The 20745-nt window shown below is 34.0% G+C and overlaps 2 protein-coding genes across 4 annotated transcripts in view; one reads left to right on the top strand and one right to left on the bottom strand.

Annotated features, from left to right (window-relative positions):
* Positions 1-1035: 1035 nt before the first annotated feature.
* On the bottom strand, positions 1036-5102 carry LOC117117948 (protein FAM204A-like). The gene is made up of 6 exons (XM_033262434.1): positions 4813-5102; positions 4550-4682; positions 3528-3727; positions 2220-2366; positions 1528-1680; positions 1036-1164 (listed from the first exon to the last, which is right to left on the bottom strand). The coding sequence occupies exons 1-5, from the start codon at positions 4993-4995 to the stop codon at positions 1585-1587; spliced, it is 759 nt and encodes a 252-aa protein (XP_033118325.1). The 5' UTR covers positions 4996-5102; the 3' UTR covers positions 1036-1164; positions 1528-1584.
* A 57-nt stretch (positions 5103-5159) lies between these two features.
* LOC117117947 (PDZ domain-containing protein 7-like) overlaps positions 5160-20745 on the top strand; it is a 31919-nt gene continuing 16333 nt past the window's right edge. The window contains exons 1-2 of one of the 3 annotated variants that reach the window (XM_033262431.1): positions 5160-5264; positions 17900-18333. In XM_033262431.1, coding sequence (XP_033118322.1) covers positions 17991-18333 — 343 coding nt within the window. In that variant the 5' untranslated portion in view covers positions 5160-5264; positions 17900-17990. Of the gene's footprint in view, positions 5265-6322; positions 6342-17899; positions 18334-19252; positions 19427-20745 lie in introns of those variants that run through there. The other 2 variants (XM_033262432.1, XM_033262433.1) reach the window with 2 other exon arrangements.

The raw sequence follows: 20745 nt of genomic DNA, 5'->3' as shown, positions 1-20745 counted from the left end.
TTAGGGCCCCCCCCCCCTTAAATAGATTATATCCTAGAGCCACCACTAATATCAGACTCATGAAGTAGAGAATACAGTAGCCCACTTCCAACAGCTATGGAAAGCACATAATGTGTTAGAGACATGGCCAGCGGAAGCGGGGGGCCCGGCCCCCCCACTTTTTGGCCAAAAATATATAATGTATGGAGATTTTTGTATGATCGGAAATGCAAAAAAAGGAGGGAAGAAGGAGGAGGAGAAGGATGGGAAAGAGAATGTTTATCCAGTACCCGACCGAGTCACATTTTAGGGAGTTTTGATCAATTCCGACGAAATTAGAATTTAGAACAAAAAAATTTTTCGCGCGCATTTTTTAATGATAAAGCTTGTGCTTGCTCTCCTTTGCTTTCTAAGTTATAACACATAGTCCCAAACTCAAGAAAGAAATTTAAGATAGATCGTTTTACCTAAAAGAAGGGCCTCAATCTGTAATGATGTTGAAAGAATAAGAGACAGGTAATAAATAAAGCTATAACGAAATGCTTATATTCAGTTTAAAAAAACGAGTGTGGCCATATATAACATAAGAGCATTTTTTGTTGAGGTAGGCCAATTTCCTCTAAAAATTGCACATTTTAGGGAGTTTTGATCAATTCCGACGAAATTAGAATTTAAAAAACAAGAATTTTTCGCGCGCTTCGCGCGCATTTTTTAATGTTAAAGCTTGTGCTTGTTCTCCTTTGCCTTCTAAGTTATAATACATAGTCCCAAACTTGAGAAAGAAAATTTAAGATAGATCGTTTTACCTAAAAGAAGGGCCTCATTGTGTAATGATGGTGAAAGAATAGGCCTATGATTGTAATAAATACTAACCACGATGAAAATGCTTATATTTAGTTTCAAACACACGTGTGTGCCCTATATTAATAATAAAATAAGCCCTATGTCGTATTGTTTTCTATATGGTGGGTGGGGGGGTGTATCACCCAAGACCCCTGTTACACGCCTGCTTATAAGTGGGGCCCCCCCACTTTGAAAAACGTTCCGCCGGCCCTGAGAGATATGTCTTACACAAGCATACGCTTTCAAGACAACATAATGTTCAGAATAGTAAACAATTCCATAATCAGGGTGCTTGACGAAAGGTGACAAGATTTGCGCTTCCAAGTTCTCCGCAGCTTGTTCCTGAAAAAAAGGCAAACAACTTATTACAATTTTAAATTCATCAATCATTTATTCAGTGGCATATCTATTACAGTTGTGGATCATTCCTGGATACTGTATATACAGTAAAATTCTCCAAAACTGATGTCCTATTTAAAATTATGCATTAAAACACAGAAACACTCATACATGGTCCAACCTTTTAAAGTTTATTAAACTGCAAATGGAAGCAGAGGTAGAATTCACTATCAAAGGAATTAATATCTCAAAATTTAATTTCTTCCTTTAAACAGCCTGTAAAAATTATTACTGAAAATGCAATATACGAGCCATACTACTGAACTTTTTTATTTTACCAAAAGATAACAATAATACAATTATCACCTCAATTTATGGAGACTAGAGTCGGTATGATTTTTCTTACGTTCCACTTGCTGTTTCTTACATATTCCCTTTCATTTCCCATCTTTCCTTTGCCTCAAACCTCCAAGCTAATTTCCTTTTCTTCTTTTTCTGTGATTTTTTCATTTTCTCTTCCTGAAATGATTGAAAATAATGAGTGTTTTGGCAATGGTGTATCTATAAGTATTGCCATGTGGGGGGGGGGAGAGAATGGAAGATATGAATTGGGAGAGGGTGACAGCTGGAAAATAAGTTAATATACGATGAAGTTTTTCTGGGAAGCGTGTGTACCCCCTTTTCTCCCTTCCAGATACACCAATGAAGTGCAGCTTTTGATAATTTGCATGCATGGACTAGGCAGACACAGACTAGTAGTAATTCAATATTCTTCACATTACACCCCCATGGTTAAAATAAACCATAGTGTACCCTCCAATTTTCAAGAACCCTCAGATTTGAGACCACTTTTTCGAAGTACTGTACCAAAACTAAAAATCTGTAATCTTTTAACACAAAGCTGACCCTCTAATTGCAGACCGAAAACCAATACCACCCCAAATTTTCAGGTCCCAAAGGTGGTCTCGGTGTGGAGAGTGAACTGTATGGATGAAGACAATCAATAGATAGAGAAAAATGAAAGGAGCTAGTTAATAGAGCTGGCAAAAACTACTTACCTCTTGTTTGGCTACATATTCCTTAGCTTTTATGGCATCATGAATTTGAGCCCCAAAGTCTCTGTTTGCCAGATGATCACTCAGCTTTTCTGCTGTCCTGAAATCTTTTGCTGTAATTGCACTCTCAATCTCTTTCTCCAAACCAGACTGTGTTGGATAAGTGGAACAATCTTACATTTAAATCTATTTTTTATTTAGAAATACAACCAAAGTAACATGCTAAAACAAATTACACTCTAGTACAGTAGGTACCAAGAAAGTGTCCCCTTAATAGGAGTTGTACCAAAATAGGTGTTGGTCATAGTGTTAAAAGATATACTTTCCCTCTTTTGTGGCTCAAAAAGATTCCCCTTAATATTAGGGGTGTCTCAAAGGAGGGGTTCTATTGTAATGTACAGCTTTCTTACACAAAAAGAAGCTGCGCATTTATCAAGCCAAGAATGTTAGCTCTGGTGTAGCATTGACTTCAATTGAACTGGTGTAGAAGTGATGTATATGAGTGCACTACTTCACTTTTTTGTAATTTTGTCCTTAATTTGTCAAAATAATTTTAATCACAGACACTACTTTTAGAATTAATTGCATTAACATGTTTGATCACAGCCATTTAATAATAATAATAATTGGGATTTGTAAAGCACATAATACATAGGTCTCTATGTGCTGGAAATTTGCAAATTAAAGTAAACTAAAAAGATAGAGTCTTAAGATGATTCTTAAAGGTGAATATATTTATTTATTTATAAGGTGAATAGCTCTGAACTTTTACGTACATCTCAAATACTATAAAAAATAAAAAATAAAACGAATGCTGGTGTGACAGGCTAAAATTATAAAGTAGCGCCCCTCTGTATACTAAACTTGTACCTATTTTTTCAAAATTTTTAATCATAGACACTACGTTTAGAAATTAATTGCATTAACATTTTTGATCACAGCCATTTATAAGGTGAATAGCTCCGAAAGTTTATACCTTAAATGCTGTAAGTGATGAATGCTGGTGTGACTGGCTAAAATTATAAAGCAGCACCCTCTGTATACTAATCTCATACTTATTTCATCAAACTCATTTAAATCGAAGACATTATTTTTGTTATTAAAATATCCAGGCATCATGGGATTAAACACTTACACTTGTTTCTCATCACCTTTCCTTTTTACATGTAAGTCTATGTGGTGGTGCTGCATGTCTGACCACCTATTGGCAAATTTCTGGAGCCAAACTGATAAGTACAACTGGGCCATGTAGTAGAACAGAAGATTGATATTGAACAGTACAAAAAATAATATATCTTCAAAATATTTTACCATTTCCGATACTTTTCCATAATTGACACCTTTGAACCGGTCATGGACCCATAAATAGTCTTTGATCTCATTCCACTTCTTCTGCTGACCTGGATGTTCAGAATGCTGACCTGGGAGTAGTGGTCCAATCAATGGACTGGATGCAGAAGATACTGCATCTTTTCTTCCAGCATTACTTTCAGCACTGCTGTTCCCATATCCTGTTCAGGAATCATACATACATTATAATTGAAGCCCAGTGTAAGTAAAAACTCATACATGAATTTAAAAAATGGATTTAATAATAAAAAAGAAACAAATGTTAAATAAATAAAATTAGGATTCCTGAGGTTTTGACAAATAAAAGTGGATGAATTTATTTTATGATTTAAATATTACCAGCAATATTACTCAATTATTGAAGTTAAATCACCACTATTGTGACTAAGCGCTTTCTCAAGACAGAGCTTTGTGCTATGGAATTTAATGCAGATGTGTACTCAAAATCCATTAGCTTTTGATCGATGGGTCTACGGGCCTAAGCATTAAACTTTTCTTAACCAAAGACATATTCCTGGCACACAAGTACAGTTCACCCCACCCCCCCCCCTCCACAATTTCAAAATGTATACAAATAAAGTAAACACTCAAATATATACAGAAATATATAGGTCTTAAATATAAAATGTGTAAAACTATCCAAAACAAACATAAAAAAAAAAGATATGTAAGGGCACATAGAAAAGTTATTAGATTATCACTCTTTTTTTTCTTTTTATTGATGAGGGAGTGACTGTTTTTATTTTGCAAGAATATTGTAAATATTGTATAAAAACTGGTTTAATTTTATTGTTTTTCAAAGAAAATCAGTCACAAAATTGCATTGTTGTTTTAAGCTGTTAAAATATATAATGCATCAAAAAAATAATTTTTTATTCCCGCATCAATATTTTCCAAATTTTTGACATGGGCAGGAGTGATAATCTAACAATTTTTTCTATGTGCCCTAACAATAATGAATGTTATTCAATCAGTAATCAGACCTTCTATTTTGCTGTCCTCTTTATTCTTGCATCTTTTTTCTCTCTGACGTCTTCTCTTTCTGTTTCTTCTAGTCACCATATCCACTGATGAAGAAGGAATTTGTTCCCTATCCTTCTGCAGTTCTAAAAATTTCTTTAAAAAAATTACTTCACTAAATTTTCTGTGACATTAGAATTACAATCTGGTAAATTAAAATACTTATTAAAAGGCTTTATTAAATATATTTTCTTTATATAATATATAACATCTAGGCTAGGCCTACCTCCCACTGAATTTGTGATACTCCACGCGGAGGAGGCTTGGTCGACTTCCCGTCCAGTGGTAATGAATTGCCCTCGTCTGCATCATCATGCCTTGGCCTAGCCGAAACATCCTCATTATCTGAACTATCGGTGAGGTTTTCGTCCGAACTATCACTCATACCAGGTGGTAATATTGAAAGCATTTTTATAAAATGTTTAAAATATCGCAAATTAATTGGCAAAAGGGCCTAAAATTGTGATCGACGAACAACTCTTTTTTTGTGACTCGTGAGTGTTTACTTCTCTCTATATAATGAGGTCAAAGGGTAATCAAAATTAGCCAATCATAACAGAGGAAATTGTTCATTTCTACTTTGGTTTCCGTGCAGGTAGCGTCTATGGATACGATAGAACCACAAGTTAGTGCTCACTTTCTTGCTGTACTCTTCGAATCTACCCGGTTATGTAGAAGGTAAGTGTATATATAAGAGTAAAACATCATTTTGAACTGTGTAACGATTGTATTATTCAGAATAAATGATAATCTACAGTGCTAGTCTTTGCCACGAGAGTTGGCGTTATTTCTTATCTTCAGTACAAGTACTAAGTAGGCCCTACTGAAGTTGAAGAGTAGACACCGCGCCGCGGTGAGTGTGGAGGAGGGAGAGATCTCTTGTCCTTGACATCGTCTGATGAGGCGGGTCGGGTAGAGAGTATGTTGGTACAACATAAGTTTGATTATGTTTTCAGATATTTAGGATCTATTTTTGTGCTAAATTATTTATGTCTATTATTATTGTATTATAATTCTATCATTTCTTGTGTGGAAGGTCATTTCAGATTCACGACGTTGACCGTCGATAGTAAATTATCTGTACCAGGGGCGGATTTAGGGGGGGGGGGCCGGCCCGATTTTTGTAGATTCTTTGTACTTCTAACTTGTCAATAGTTTGCTGTTGGTTAACAAGGTCACTGATTTTGAACAGTGGTATTGCATATTTTATTATACTTTGGTTATTTTTCTTGTTTATTAAACCATGACGTAGACCTCTTAAATTATTCATTACAGTGTCAAAATGCATAATAAGGTATTTGCTGGTCGTTGAACCCACAAATGATACTCCACGCGGAGGAGGCTTGGTCGACTTCCCGTGCAGTGGTAATAAATTGCCCTCGTCTGCATCATCATGCCTTGGCCTAGCCGAAATATCCTCGTTATCTGAACTATCGGTGATGTTTTCGTCCGAACTATCACTCATACCAGGTGGTAATATTGAAAGCATTTTTATAAAATGTTTAAAATATCGCAAATTAATTGGCAAAAGGGCCTAAAATTGTGATCGACGAGCAACTCTTTTTTGTGAGTGTTTACTTCTCTCTATATAATGAGGTCAAAGGGTAATCAAAATTAACCAATCAGAACAGACGAAATTGTTCATTTCTACTTTGGTTTCCGTGCAGGTAGCGTCTATGGATACACGATAAAACCACAAGTTAGTGCTTACTTACAACTTGCTGTACTCTTCGAATCTACCCGGTTATGTAGAAGGTAAGTGTATATATAAGAGTAAAACATCATTTTGAACTGTGTAACGATTGTATTATTCAGAATAAATGATAATCTACAGTGCTAGTCTTTGCCACGAGAGTTGGCGTTATTTCTTATCTTCAGTACAAGTACTAAGTAGGCCCTACTGAAGTTGAAGAGTAGACACCGCGCCGCGGTGAGTGTGGAGGAGGGAGAGATCTCTTGTCCTTGACATCGTCTGATGAGGCGGGTCGGGTAGAGAGTATGTTGGTACAACATAAGTTTGATTATGTTTTCAGATATTTAGGATCTATTTTTGTGCTAAATTATTTATGTCTATTATTATTGTATTATAATTCTATCATTTCTTGTGTGGATGGTCATTTCAGCAGATTCACGACGTTGACCGTCGATATAGTATCTGTACTCGCGGTCAGCGACTGTTTTTGATTATTGTAGTTTCTTTGTACTTCTTGTCAATAGTTTGCTGTTGGTTAACAACAAGGTCACTGATTTTGAACAGTGGTATTGCATATTTTATTATACTGTGGTTATTTTTCTTGTTTATTAAACCATGACGTAGACCTCTTAAATTATTCATTACAGTTTCAAAATGCATAAGTATTTGCTGGTCGTTGAACCCACAAAAAGTGTTTCTAGGATGTGCGCATGCTTGTGGCACTGTTCTGATTGGTCAAAAGATCCATCCAACGAGATTGTGATTAGAATAAAGTGTTTGGTACCACTGTAAAGCTAAAATGTTTGTAGTTCTTGTAGTATTCACTACATGTCAATCTGATCACATACGCACTCTCAATGAGCTTCGGAAAAGTGTTAAAAGTAGCTAAAAAAAGTCGGTGGCTGATATTACTTTTTCAAACATCTGGCGGTCAGAGTGTTAAAGAGTTTAGAACATGGTTTCCCAAGACTGGTTCATGTGCACGTTAACAGTACAGTTCTTTTCTAACAAGACTAGTCGCATGTTGAAAGGCTGACTGTTTGTAAGGAAACAATTTGCAATTAACATTGTTCAATCGTCACATGGTTCAATTAACACCCTACTTATTAACTATTAACAAAGAAAAAACCTCTACACAGTTGACAATATTTTTCAATAACTTTACCCAAGCATTTAATCTGATGAAGGTTGTGCATGTTGGAGGAATAAAACTCTGGGAATTGTGTGAGTCTGTTTTATACTGAAATATTAGTATAAATAAATAAATGCTATCATAATCCACCTTTGTGGTACTGTAGTCTACAAAATATTTTTAAAAACATTTATTTATTTCAACAATTTTTAATGAGGGTGGTCCATTTAGCCAAAGCTGATCATTAGGGACCTTCAACATCAACTAAGATATCAAATTTGAATAGACTTGACTTTACACCAAGCATTTAATCTGATGAAGGGTTCTCTTTGTGGTGAAGTCTAGAAAATATTTTTAAAATATCTAATAAGATATTAACTTCAAATAGAATGGAACAATTTTGCTGATTTACAAACTTTTTACTATGGAAGTCTTTGAATTGATTACCAGCCAATTTAAGTTCCTTTGCAGAAATTGGAATGGTATTATTTATGTACATATATGTTAATTTTGACAAGCAAAATATTTTCATTTGAAATCTAATTCCTTAGGTTTGTAATACATTTTTTTAGATTTATTGTTAAAATTACCACAATTCAATATTAAATGTAGCCGATTTTATTGAATTGGATTTAAATAGTAAATTTGATTTTTCAAGTTGTTCAGCTTTAATACGCAGACTGTATGTCTTAAAGGTTCTATAAGTATTGTTTGACGTCATAGATCTGAGTGTGTGTTACTAGTGATTTAAGTCTATTACATTGTAGAGGGTTATCACCTTTCTATTCATAAGTAGGCTGATTGTTATAAACAGTACTTAGATCGTTTTCCATTAGAACTCATTCAGTACAGGCTGTTGATCTTGGGACCTTTATGAATAATTAAACCAGTTAGAGTAATACAATCACCAAACTGTTAGTTGAATGCTATGTCATGAATGACATACCCTTTTTAAATATAGTATGAAGAGATTTAATTTAATTTTTATTTCATTTTATCTAAAAGCATATTTATAATAAAGGTTCCCTCTAATTAAAGACCCCTCCAATTTAAGACCACCTCCAATTAATGACCACTCTTGTTTGGTCCCAAATTAACAAATGTATTTTATCTTTGTTATTCTAATTAGAGACCAAAGCTGAAAGACCATCCCCGGTCCAAAAAGTGGTCTTTAATTGAGGGGAGACCTGTATTTTTTAAATAAATTGCCATATGTATATGCTATAGAAAATAAAAAGTGAAAAAAAGAGACAGAAACAATAAAGGAAAAAAAAAATGTTTTTTTCAGACCAGGAGGCGCTTATTAACGCTCCTCTTAAAGGGGCACAGATTATAATTCGAGGGGAGAGAGTTTGAAAGCGCTACTTGCCATTGGAAATAGGCTCCTGCATCGTGGCATGGATATGTAGGCTACTAAATATAATTCATTCAGGATGATACACTTGCAGACACATGCACTTAAGATGCTCTATATGAACTTTAAATTTTTTGAGATTTAGGGAGTATAGTCTACTTCGTGAATACTTACCTGGATAAACCGACTAATTGCCTATTCTTTCTCTCACGAGAAACACCCCTCGAAAAATAATAGAACAGTCGACTCCTGGCGCCAAGCACAAGCGGCCCCGCAACCATGCAACTTCTTATTCTTTATAGTCTACAGTCTTTAAGGGGGGAGTTTATTCAAGGAAAAATGATCACCCCCAGCGTTTATGCGATTGAGGAGTTTATTCCAAATGAGGCTCTGGAGAGGGCGTTTATTCAAAAAGGAGGGTGTTTATTCAAAGCAGGGCATTTACTTGAATAAATACAATAGTCAAATATATAAAAAGGTATTTGAGATGAAACACTCAAGATAATGTTGATGGAGGATGATCTGATGAATTTAGGACTGACTGTGAACATCATGGTTACATCATCAACATTGTGATCAAGATTTGCAAGAACATGTAAACTGTAATAATTTATAAGTACAGCTATTAATAAATGACTCGGACTCTATTTCAAACTGGAACTCAACTCCTTTATTTAATGTCCAAATACCGAGTGTCTACTCCCGCCTCAATGGGCATATGAGTAGCGTGTATCAGTAACGCGTACGCTACAAGCTAACTGTAAACAAGAACAAGGTCCCTGGATGGACAGGCACATAAATATAACAATGCAATATCACATAAACAGCATCGAACTAGAAACCATGACCATTTGATTAAGAACACAAAGCATTACCACTATGCCATGTGCTTCCAAGAAAATTTTATCAAGTAATTGTATTTCGATTCTTGTGTCTGGTATCCTTTGTTCAGATAAAATTAGGTTTAGAATCCCATTTGATGGATTGCATGATGAGGATGCACAATTTCCTGAGTATCTGGATGTCTTCTCAGGTGTGAGATATGAATTGCACACAATACGCAAGTTTATTGACGTTATAGAAAGAATGGTTTGAGAATCAATGTGCCTTAGAGATGCTAATGATAATTGATGGCAATTATAGAAATTATAAGCTGCAGTAGTACAGTATTGTAAATTATGAAAACCTAGATGTGATACGGACATAGAAATCATTCTGCAAATACTTCTACTGTGGGAAAAATAAAAAATAATTATTAAAGATAATTGGTACTATGCAAACAAACAAATTTTTATTATGCTTGAATATGTTCTGTTTTGCGTGGATTCTGTTTGGAGAGTCACTTGATAGTTTTCCTCTTAAACTTTTTGACAATTTTTTGGATGGCAGGTTTCCACTTTCCTTTGTATATGTTCATCCGAAAATAAAATTTGAATTGAATACAATAAGTAAATTTGATCATAATTTTCTACTTGCTATTCTGCATTTTGTATGTCGATAAAAAAGTTGTTATTGTTTATTTGTTACACAATTAATGTCTCTTTCTGTACCTACACAGTTAATTGATATTTTTATATTGTTTATTTGTTAATTGATGTATTTTAGTTAAATGATATTTTACTTTATATTCTGAACACTTTTGTACCTAGGGCACCAATGGAGACCAGTCTATTTGACTGATTGGGCCACCCTGGTAAAAGATTATGAATAAATAAATAAATATATAGATTGCCAATCGTTATTTGGTTCTTTGCAAAGTGGTATCAAATTAGAGGGGTCGGAATTAGAGGCTGTTTTCTCAAATTGGAGGGTGCACTGCATTAGAGTATTAGCATTGAGATTTTACCCCTTTAAAAAATTTGAAATATGAGCTCAGATATAGTGTTATGATAAAGATTGGTCAGTTTTGCGTAATTGACAAGTTGGATCTATTATAAACTATTGACTGTCTTTGTTATTGTTATTAATAATAATACGAAATTATGTTTTTTTTTCTTATTCAAAAAGGTGTGTCCTCTTAGTTAAAGATGGTTTAGTTGTGAAAAGTCTAATGATTCTACATTGCTTCCTCTGGCCGTTGTCTGCCCCGCCTTATTATTGTAGTCTGCTCTGCCTTACTGTCGTCTGCTCCGCCTTACTGTCGTCTGCTCTGCCTTACTGTTGTCTGCTCCACCATGCCTGTAGTCTGCTCCACCTTGGCATTGTACAGTATGATTTAAAAATCAATAACAATTAAAGCTAGTCAAGGCTATGAGGACCAAGGATTGAAAATGTTGTAAATATCAGGGACAAACTGAATTGTTTCAAACTGTCGATCATTTACTGTATTTATTTGATCCTTCTAAATTAACTCTTTGTATTGATTTTGTTAGGCTTTTTCTGATTTTATCACTGATGGGATATAGAATAAAATACAGAAAAGGTGACAGGTAGGTTTACTGTAACAAAAGTCGGGGTGTCATGACATTGTCACTAAAGTGGCGTGTGGTACTCCCTGGCCAATCCTCTTGTGCCATTTAGTTGAGCATTTTACAAGCAAAATCTACGAGCTTTCTTTGCATGCTGATTGTATAGTTTGTTCTTTATCCAAACATAAACATTTATTGTCACTTGATCTAAGTAGGTGTACAACAAATGTTGACTTCAGGAGATTTGCGGAAACTAGTCATCCATGCTGTTTATAAGACTAAGAAATTTGCTTAGAAATACGAGTACACACACCTGGTGTCATAAAGCTGAACAGATCCATGTACAGTGGGTGTCATTGTGTTTAGCATCACAATCGTGCTATGTTTCCATAGAGACAGGAGTATTGTATGAGCTGTTTAATTATTGGAGTTGATGATACATTATTTTGTAATAAAATATAAAAATAGAGCAAAATTTTCCTGTAGGAAATGAATATCTATTGCATTTTGCATACGTAATACAGTAGGTTTTTGCTGATAAAAATATACAATTTGTGGATGTTTGCAGTTTTCCAATTGAAGATTAGCTTTTGAGTGGTCTGGTGTTCGGTTTTCTTTGCGGTAAAAAAATTTAAGATTGTTAGTTGGTGCTTTGTAAAAAGTGGTGTTGAATTTGAGTCTTTTAATGGGTTTTTAATTGGCTTGCGAATTGTAGTAGAAACAGTATCTGTGAGGACATTTTTCCTATGTTCAATTGCAGGAAGAGCTAATACTGTAACTGACTTGAACTTATATTATAAAACTATTAATTATTCTATTTTTGTGCTTAAAAATATTAACAGTATTTCAGATATTGATTTTTATTGCTCAACACAGACTGTATTCTATAATTAGTAATGTAATTGTTAACCAAGAATTCAAAATATATTATTGAAAAATGAATTAGTAGAAAATTAATAAATTAAGTCATACTATTGATGCACCAATCTTATATCTGATTCAGGATATACAGTACTATATAGTAAAATGGCTGACTTAAAAGTGTTTTTATTAATTTCTAACATTGTTTTAATTATCATATATTTTATTACATTTTGATTGAACCTGTTAGTTGCCATTTTTATCGCTGTTGGTTTTGAATGGAATAAAATAAAAAGCATGGCATATCTAGGAGTCTTGAAATGGGGAGGGGAGGGGGGCGTGATGGTGAAGTGGGAGGATTCGATGACTAAGTGAGGGGGGTGTAAGTTTGCAAAAAGTGGTGATATGAGGTGAGTTTTATCTACTTGAGCATGATTTTTTTTTCTTCAAACATTTTCAATTAGGGGTGTGGCAACGGGGGAGGGGGGTGTGCAAGTTTTTTTTTGGAAATTGCGTGCACCCCACGCCCACCCCTAGATACGCCACTGCTGAAAGGAACACATTTAAAGAATTACCATTTACAGTTAGGATCTCAATTCATACCATAAAATATTGAAGAACGAACAAATAAGCTACTCATTCAGAATTTTTTGCCAGTGGAGGTTTGTTTTATTTTATAATTTAGAGTTGTGCGAGGTATCGGCTGAGATTTGTGGAGTACAATTCAAAAAACAACTATAGGTCTAATAATGAATTATTGTGATGTTAAATAGACAATGTTAGCTATCAAAGAGCGACGTTGTTTTTCATTGGGACCTTCGTCCCTTCAAGGCTAGGCCTATACCATCCTAGCTAGTCTAGACCTAGAGTAGGATAATGCTAGCGCGATGCGGACGTTGGTACGAGTAGGTTACTCTTCAAACGTCGCCTAAAGTAATTGATTTTACCCGGCAGAACGAAAGAAGGAAACTCCGCTTTTCAGTTGTCTTAGCCACTCGTTTTTTGACAAACAATGACCTTTCAGAGGTCAAATTGCTGTCAAGAATATGAATTGGCTGCTTCGCAGCAATTATTCTATTTTTGTGCTTAAAAATAGTAACAGTATTTCAGATATTGATTTTTATTGCTCAACACAGACTGTATTCTATAATTAGTAATGTAATTGTTAACCGAGAATTCAAAATATATTATTGAAAAATAAATTAGTATATAATTAATAAATTAAGTCATACTATTGATGCACCAAAATTATATCTGATTCAGGATATACAGTACTATATAGTAAAATGGCTGACTTAAAAGTGTTTTTATTAATTTCTAACATTGTTTTAATTATCATATATTTTATTACATTTTGATTGAACCTGTTAGTTGCCATTTTTATCGCTGTTGGTTTTGAATGGAATAAAATAAAAAGCATGGCATATCTAGGAGTCTTGAAATGGGGAGGGGAGGGGGGCGTGATGGTGAAGTGGGAGGATTCGATGACTAAGTGAGGTGGGTGTAAGTTTGCAAAAAGTGGTGATATGAGGTGAGTTTTATCTACTTGAGCATGATTTTTTTTTCTTCAAACATTTTCAATTAGGGGTGTGGCAACGGGGGAGGGGGGTGTGCAAGTTTTTTTTTGGAAATTGCGTGCACCCCACGCCCACCCCTAGATACGCCACTGCTGAAAGGAACACATTTAAAGAATTACCATTTACAGTTAGGATCTCAATTCATACCATAAAATATTGAAGAACGAACAAATAAGCTACTCATTCAGAATTTTTTGCCAGTGGAGGTTTGTTTTATTTTATAATTTATCCACAATGCAATTCAGTATTATGGTAAAAAATAACCAAATAAGACACTTAATGCTTATAAGTCAGAGGCGGATCCAGAGATGTCCAAAAGGTGGGGGGGGGCGAAAGTTGGGCCAATCGAGACAACACTATCCTGGGGGGTCGGGGGCCTGCCTCCGCAAAATTTTTGTGTTCTAGATGCCCAAAAATAACATTTGAGGTGTTCTGGGCTATCATTTTTTCCTTTTTCTTTCTTTTTTTCTTTTTTTTTACCTCCCAAAAGGGGAAGGGGGGCCGGAGCCGGCCCCCCCCCCCTCCTAAACCCGCCCCTGTAAGTTTATAATGAATAAAAAGTGGAGCCGCGTAAGTCTGTTATAGAACAGTATAAAATGAATGACAGCAGCACTTTTGAGGCTAACAATATAGAATTTATTCTGTACTTCTGACTTCATCAGGAGACTACAAATTAGTTTATATGAAAATAAGTACAGGCTCAAGCACAAACAAATACATTTTTATTCTCAGATTTTACAACACTGCAGTTGCTATGGAGAAAAGCGAGTCAATTTATCATTCAATAAAGATTTACTGTTAGTCCTTAAGTACCTGATGAAAATGTTGGTCATTATTCTCTTCAAAATAAAGGTTTTCTTTAAGCGATCGTTTATATATACTCGTATATTTTATGCCAGTCTTAATGTGTATTCATACCAAATTTGAAGTGTTGTCAAATTTGAAAGATAACTTTCCTCATTCTTTAGAGAAAATTTAACGAAAGGCAGTAATCTATTTAAATTTAAATTTTCATGACAGATGACAGAAATATCGCAGAAACAAGCTTCATGTATTTGGTCATGATAAAAATAACCAACAAATAGATTTAAATTAATATCAATTACTATTTTATTTTTTGAAATAGAAAATTATTGACTGGTTTTTTTTTTTAAAGACTTTCACTTCAGTTTAACAATGAGAATAAAAAATAGTAGATATAAGGTTTTGGGCATACGTAATGAATGAATTTATTCATCTATCCAGAGTTGAGTTGAATAGCTTAGTGGTTAAGATGGTTGCCTTCCTGTCCAAGGTTCCTGGGTTCAATTCCTGTCACAGTAACAGGATTGTTTTCTCACAACCAAAACAACTCCACTCCAAGCCTAATAATGAGACATAGTTTATTAGTAGAACATCTTGTGTTTATAATACAGGTTGTCTTGTGAAGGGATATATTAGAAAAGTGATTGAAGTTCACTGTTTGGCGTATTCTTGATCATGAGGCCAAAACAATTAGGAAAAAAAAATCCATTCATCCATCCACCTATTCGTCCATTTCTTTTACCATTCATTCATTGATTTGTCCATGAATTAAAACTTATATTCAGTTATAGAAGCAGTGATTATTATATTTTGAAGTATCCAAAGTCTTTTTATTAATATAATTTTATTTTCTTTGTTGGAACTATCATAATTGTAAATTACAATATCACAAATGATTGCTGCTGTAGACATAAATAAAATGTCCATTAAAAATCACAACATTTAATGATCACAACGATTTAGACAGTGTGATATTCTATCATGAAATGCATACTTGTTAAGAAATACGATGATACTCTGTTAATTGTGAGACATTGATATTATTGTTTTTAATTTACTGAACCAAATGTGCGGAAGAACTGCATAGACACATTGAATTTGCCGTTTCTTATTTTCCTGCTTCAATAGATTCTCACATCATCTGTATCCAACCCTCGGAGTAGAAAATCAATATCAGTCGTTCAGACGCACAACGCTACATTTCACACAAATTAACAGCAATGACAATACAGAGGTCACGAATGAAGTTTACATAAAAAGTATAGAAAAGACACAGTTTTCAATAGCAACCACGACTGTTTATGCACTGTTCTCATGGTTACTGGAAAAATAAAATTGACATTTTCTATGTTCTTTTTGTAGTGCAGTAATAATTTTTTTTATAAGATACTATTTCAAGTTTAAGTTTATCTATGGAGATCCAGATCTACTCAGGATTGCTCTTCCCCATGTTATGCATATAAATCCAAATACAATATTGCAAAAGTAATCATAGATATAAATTATTAATAATATAAATATATTATCAAGATTATACAAAACTTTACTATTTAGTTGTTGGACTTCCAAAAGGAGAATGTTACCATCGGCTTATTCGACCTGTTCGTCGGTCATCTTCTTTAAGTAGGATTTTACCAATTTGTGCATGTGGGCGTGGTTTAACGAAGAACGACCAGTCGAATACGGCCTGTGACGACATGCAGCTATGGCCTTTTAACACACACTCTCCATTTAAATGGAATCACTCAAAACCCACTGTAAATGCAAACAGAGCCACAATCTCAAACGCACAAATAGATTCCTAGCTATTAGAAAACCATTTTTTACTTGATTTTCAGTAGAAACACACCCCATGAGAAAATGACCTTGATTTGTTTAGCTGCTTGTAACATTGGTAGGTACGAATGCGGGAACAACATGTGTCGGAATTAGAGTATAGACATCAGCCTTCTATAGGACACAACTGTAGGGACATTTGCTAAACATGGTTGAAATACTACTGTAGGAGAAAAATTACCCAACCACTGAATCAAGCATTTTTAGTGATCATTCAATGAACTTATTGAATTTTTGTATAAAATCTTATGTTACCAATGGTTACATGTAATTTATAGAGGATGGTTTGTCATTGTCATTGGGATCAATTTTATACAATTCCATTATCTGTTTATTTAAGCTCTATATTGATTTATAATTGATTGGCATAACAAGTGGAGTGTACTGTATGTATCTAGACTTCAGTCGCAATATATTTAAAAGTCCTGCATAACACCACATCATCAACTGATGATCTTGGTAGATTCATTTTTTAAGAAGAGTTAGTTGGAAATGTCAGCCATAATTTACCCATGATTCAATGTACTTTAGCTCATCGAACATTCTGTTGAATTGTGGGATTGTATCAGAGGTAATATCCATTCATTAGGATCAAATAGAATACAGTAGTTCAGTTTTATAGATTGGCAGATAACAAATTAATGTTGTTAATTATATGTGATCATATTTCATATTCAGATTAATTTATTGATTTTTGGTTATCATAGTTTAACTCATACTTGCCCTATTTAATCTTTTGATAGTGTCACACATTTTGGTTTCAAATTTTTAAACGTAATATTTTTATGTTAGAACTTTTATTGTTGTATAATATATAGTAAATGTAATTACGTAATCAACATATATATATATATATATATATATGCATCTGTATGACAATGAATTTATTATATTAAATATTGTTCTGTAGAAGTGGTTTGGCGCAGTTGGTAGTACTTGGTTTACCAACCTCAAAGTTGGGGTTTCAGTCCCTCGCTCTGCATTTTTCGTGGGACCTTGAGAAAGACACTTTCCCTACATTGCTTCTTGCCACCCAGGCGTATAAATAGGTACCTGGTTGGGTTGATTACCTACAGCAGCAACACTTATGCATGTGGACCCAATGATCTGGAGACAAGCGCTTCATATCTAAGAAAAACTTGGATTGGATTGGATTGGATTGGATTTATTCGGTGTAAACACCAAGGATAGCCCACGCAAGTCTAGAAGAAGACTTATTTCCAGTGGGGTCCTTCTGGTGGTGATTGGACAGTACACCGGGAGACAATCCTCTACTCTTTTCCGAAGAGTGTACTGCCTTCTTTAGCGTGCACATGGACCATAAATGCACACAGGACCAACGGCTTAAACGTCTCATCCGAAAGACGGTGCGCTACGTATTGTAACTTGTATTTCAGCCCTCTAGCTGAAACACAAGGAGAGGCAGCGATGGGAATTGAACCAGGGACCTAGAGATCTCCACGGTTCAGTGCACACAACTTTAGGTCCTATATAAGATTAATATACAATATATTAATAAAATAATCTCAAGTGTGTTTGATTAGATCTTGTCTGATGAAGCCATATCTGATCAGACAAACAGTGTGTCACAAAGCTTTTATCTTCCTGTTATAATCTATTGTTCAATTACCTTTTATTAAATTTTCAGATTAAGCATATCATTCATATTATAAATATATGGATGGACATTATGTAAACATTAGAAAAAGAAACAGAATCTGAAACATCATCATTTCAAGATGGCTGCCACTTTGGATCTACAAAGAAATCTCCAGAAATTTCAGCGGAAAGCACACTCGCTGCTAACTGATCTGGAACGCGACTATCTGCATGATATTCTACGTCAGTACCACAGGTACAAAGATGTCGAAAAGCTTATGGTCTGCCTGCAGAGTGCCCTTGATACGCCAAGAAAGAAAGACCTGTTTAAGGAAATTCGTTCTCTAATCCCGCACTCACACTTGCCACAGTTTGATGAGCTTGCACCGTACTCGGAGATGGCTCATCCGTACTCACCAGAGCGAAGGAGAAAAAGAGAACCAAGATCTGCGTTAAATGCAGATGCCTCAGTGCCTTGGACAGGTAAGGATTACTAATGTTTTGGATGGGATTATAAGCTTGGATTCATGTTTGTGAGTTTAATCTACAAGTGACAATAACATAAACAGTTTTTTTTCCCTTGATGTAGTCTTTAATATAATTGCAAACAAAAATATAAAAATTGTAGGCATCATTTATGTTTTGTATTTTGTAGAAGAGAATAGTCGGTATGGCTTCTGTACCTCATTCTTAAATAATACACAAGTTCTTGTAATCTCAAAAGCTTCCATGAGGGCAGTATAATAGAGGAAGTAGAGCTAAAAAACATCTATTAATCAATGAACTATTAATCAATCAAGTGTTTCTATAGCTCCTCATGAGGGCAGTATAATAGAGGTAGTAGAACTAAAGAAAAAACTATTAATCAATCAAGCCAAGTGTTTCTAGAGTTCCTCATCGGAGCTAAAAATGTTAATAACATTTATTTACGGTAATAATTTACCGGTAATAGTAAAAATAATCATTAAAATATTAAAAATCATTTCATTTTCAGTGATTGATATACAGTACCCATTTTTACCGAAGTTACTATGGATTGAAAATATTTTAAAAGATTAATATGAAAAATGAATGATTTATATTTTTAATATAAATAAATATTTTTATTTCCATATTATTAAGTAGATATAATACAGTATTATGAACCAAACACACCATAAAGTACATGTGTTTTTATAGTACTGATGTTCACACGATTACCATTCACATTTTAACAATTACAATATCTCCGGTCTACTGACCTCTATACCAATCCCTTTGTTTTCCACCATCACTACCTAACATCTGGTGATTTTCCCCACTAACCAACCTTGTCACATGACCCCACTATCCAAGCTGCCAGGAATCAATGTTATATTGTATGCATAACACGGTAGTTGTGTCATACAGTGTTGTACATCAATCTTCGCTACTCACTACCGTAGCACAGTATCAATATGATATCGTGTGGATACGCTCTATGGTAGCGAGTGACCTATGTCAGTGTACATTCAGACCTGTGCTAGTTGAGCCATGGCTAGGATTTATACGAATGTTCGCACAAGTTTATTTGTTACTCCACGGAGATATTCAACAGGTTGGTTGCTTGTGTTTTTGGACTACAGTACTTTTGAAAAACTCTGACAAAAATAAGAATTGTACGTTATTGTTGTTTGAATGAAGTGCACTGATTTGACACAGTATTTCAATAGTAGTATATGTGAAGCTTTTGTTGCTCTATAAATGCTCTGAATAGAGCAGTTTACTGCAATGCACAATTGTTGTTATAGTAATGTAAACTGAAATTTTGTGTTGTCAGGGCCATTTGGTTTACTGTTAGGATATTTTATAGTTTCATTCCATTTCTTGTGTTCATTTTGTGTAAAGCGCTTAGAAGCATTGTTTTTACATATTAAGTGCTCTATGAGACTAACATTATTATTATTATTATTATTATTTGCATTGATATAAAGAATTACACTACTGTATATTCAGTAAATATACTGTGCAAAGGGTAATATCATAGGAACAAAACATAGTATTATTATTTATATAGTATACTTTACAGTTTAGTCATTTGCTATCAAAATAGTATTTTGTGCTATTATTTCCTGTTTCTCCATTATGCTTGGAGAGCCACTCTGATTACACAGCTGGCTGTCGTGGGTAAACAGAGTATAATTGTCTTTTATCTTAAATAAAATAAATAAATAAAATATAAAATAAGGGGGTTTTGTAGGGACTGATATTGATGTTGAGTATATATATTATATTATAACTTTATTCATGGGAACTGACACTGTCCATATTGGAAATTTGGCAAAAAACTGAAAGAATTCTTAGGAATTAAATACCTGAAGGTACAGTAAAATTTGGAAAACTTTCAAACATTCAGTTGAAACTTTATATTGCTAATTAAAAGGTCAGTTCCCTATAAAACTAATTATTTTTCACTTTTAATTAAAAACATATATATAATTACTTCTACTGATTAAAGAATATAAGAATGGTATAATGTATGTTAAATTAGAAGGGAAATCATTTCTCTTTCCAGTTTTTAATTGGGAGTCATACTTACCTAAAGAACAATTTTAAATATTGAATTGAATTTTTATTATTTTTTTTTAAGTTACTCATCTCAAATTGGAGATCTTTAATCATTTTATAATATATCCGCATCCAGTGATGATAATTTACCAGTCTTTCGATTTTCTGTTATTTCTACTATTAAAAATTAGAGGAGGCGAATCATCCATAATTTTAAATTTTTCATACCAGTATGTATAAGTACAAAACATGCTCTTTTCTGTTACCCTTCCCTCCCACTGAAAGAATACACAACACATGTTGAGTTGAATCAATTTGAGGTTATCATTTTATCTTTTCCTTAAAAGAGCACTTATGCCTACACTTTCA

Source organism: Anneissia japonica, unplaced genomic scaffold (assembly GCF_011630105.1).
Source record: "Anneissia japonica isolate Jap-2015-1 unplaced genomic scaffold, ASM1163010v1 scaffold288016_len413324_cov198, whole genome shotgun sequence".
NCBI classification, from domain to species: Eukaryota; Metazoa; Echinodermata; class Crinoidea; order Comatulida; family Comatulidae; genus Anneissia; species Anneissia japonica.
The sequence above is the reverse complement of the archived record's forward strand: the minus strand, read 5'-3'. Positions and strand labels throughout refer to the sequence as shown.

Bases quoted from the DNA above. Each gene is read 5' to 3' on its own strand.
- LOC117117948 (XM_033262434.1), bottom strand. From the start codon at position 4,995: ATGCTTTCAATATTACCACCTGGTATGAGTGATAGTTCGGACGAAAAC. The intron at 3,728-4,549 runs GTCTGATTACTG...ATTCCTGAACAG, and splicing joins AGAGGACAGCAAAATAGAAG to GATATGGGAACAGCAGTGCT. The intron at 1,681-2,219 runs GTAAGTAGTTTT...CAATCATTTCAG, and splicing joins AATATGTAGCCAAACAAGAG to GAAGAGAAAATGAAAAAATC.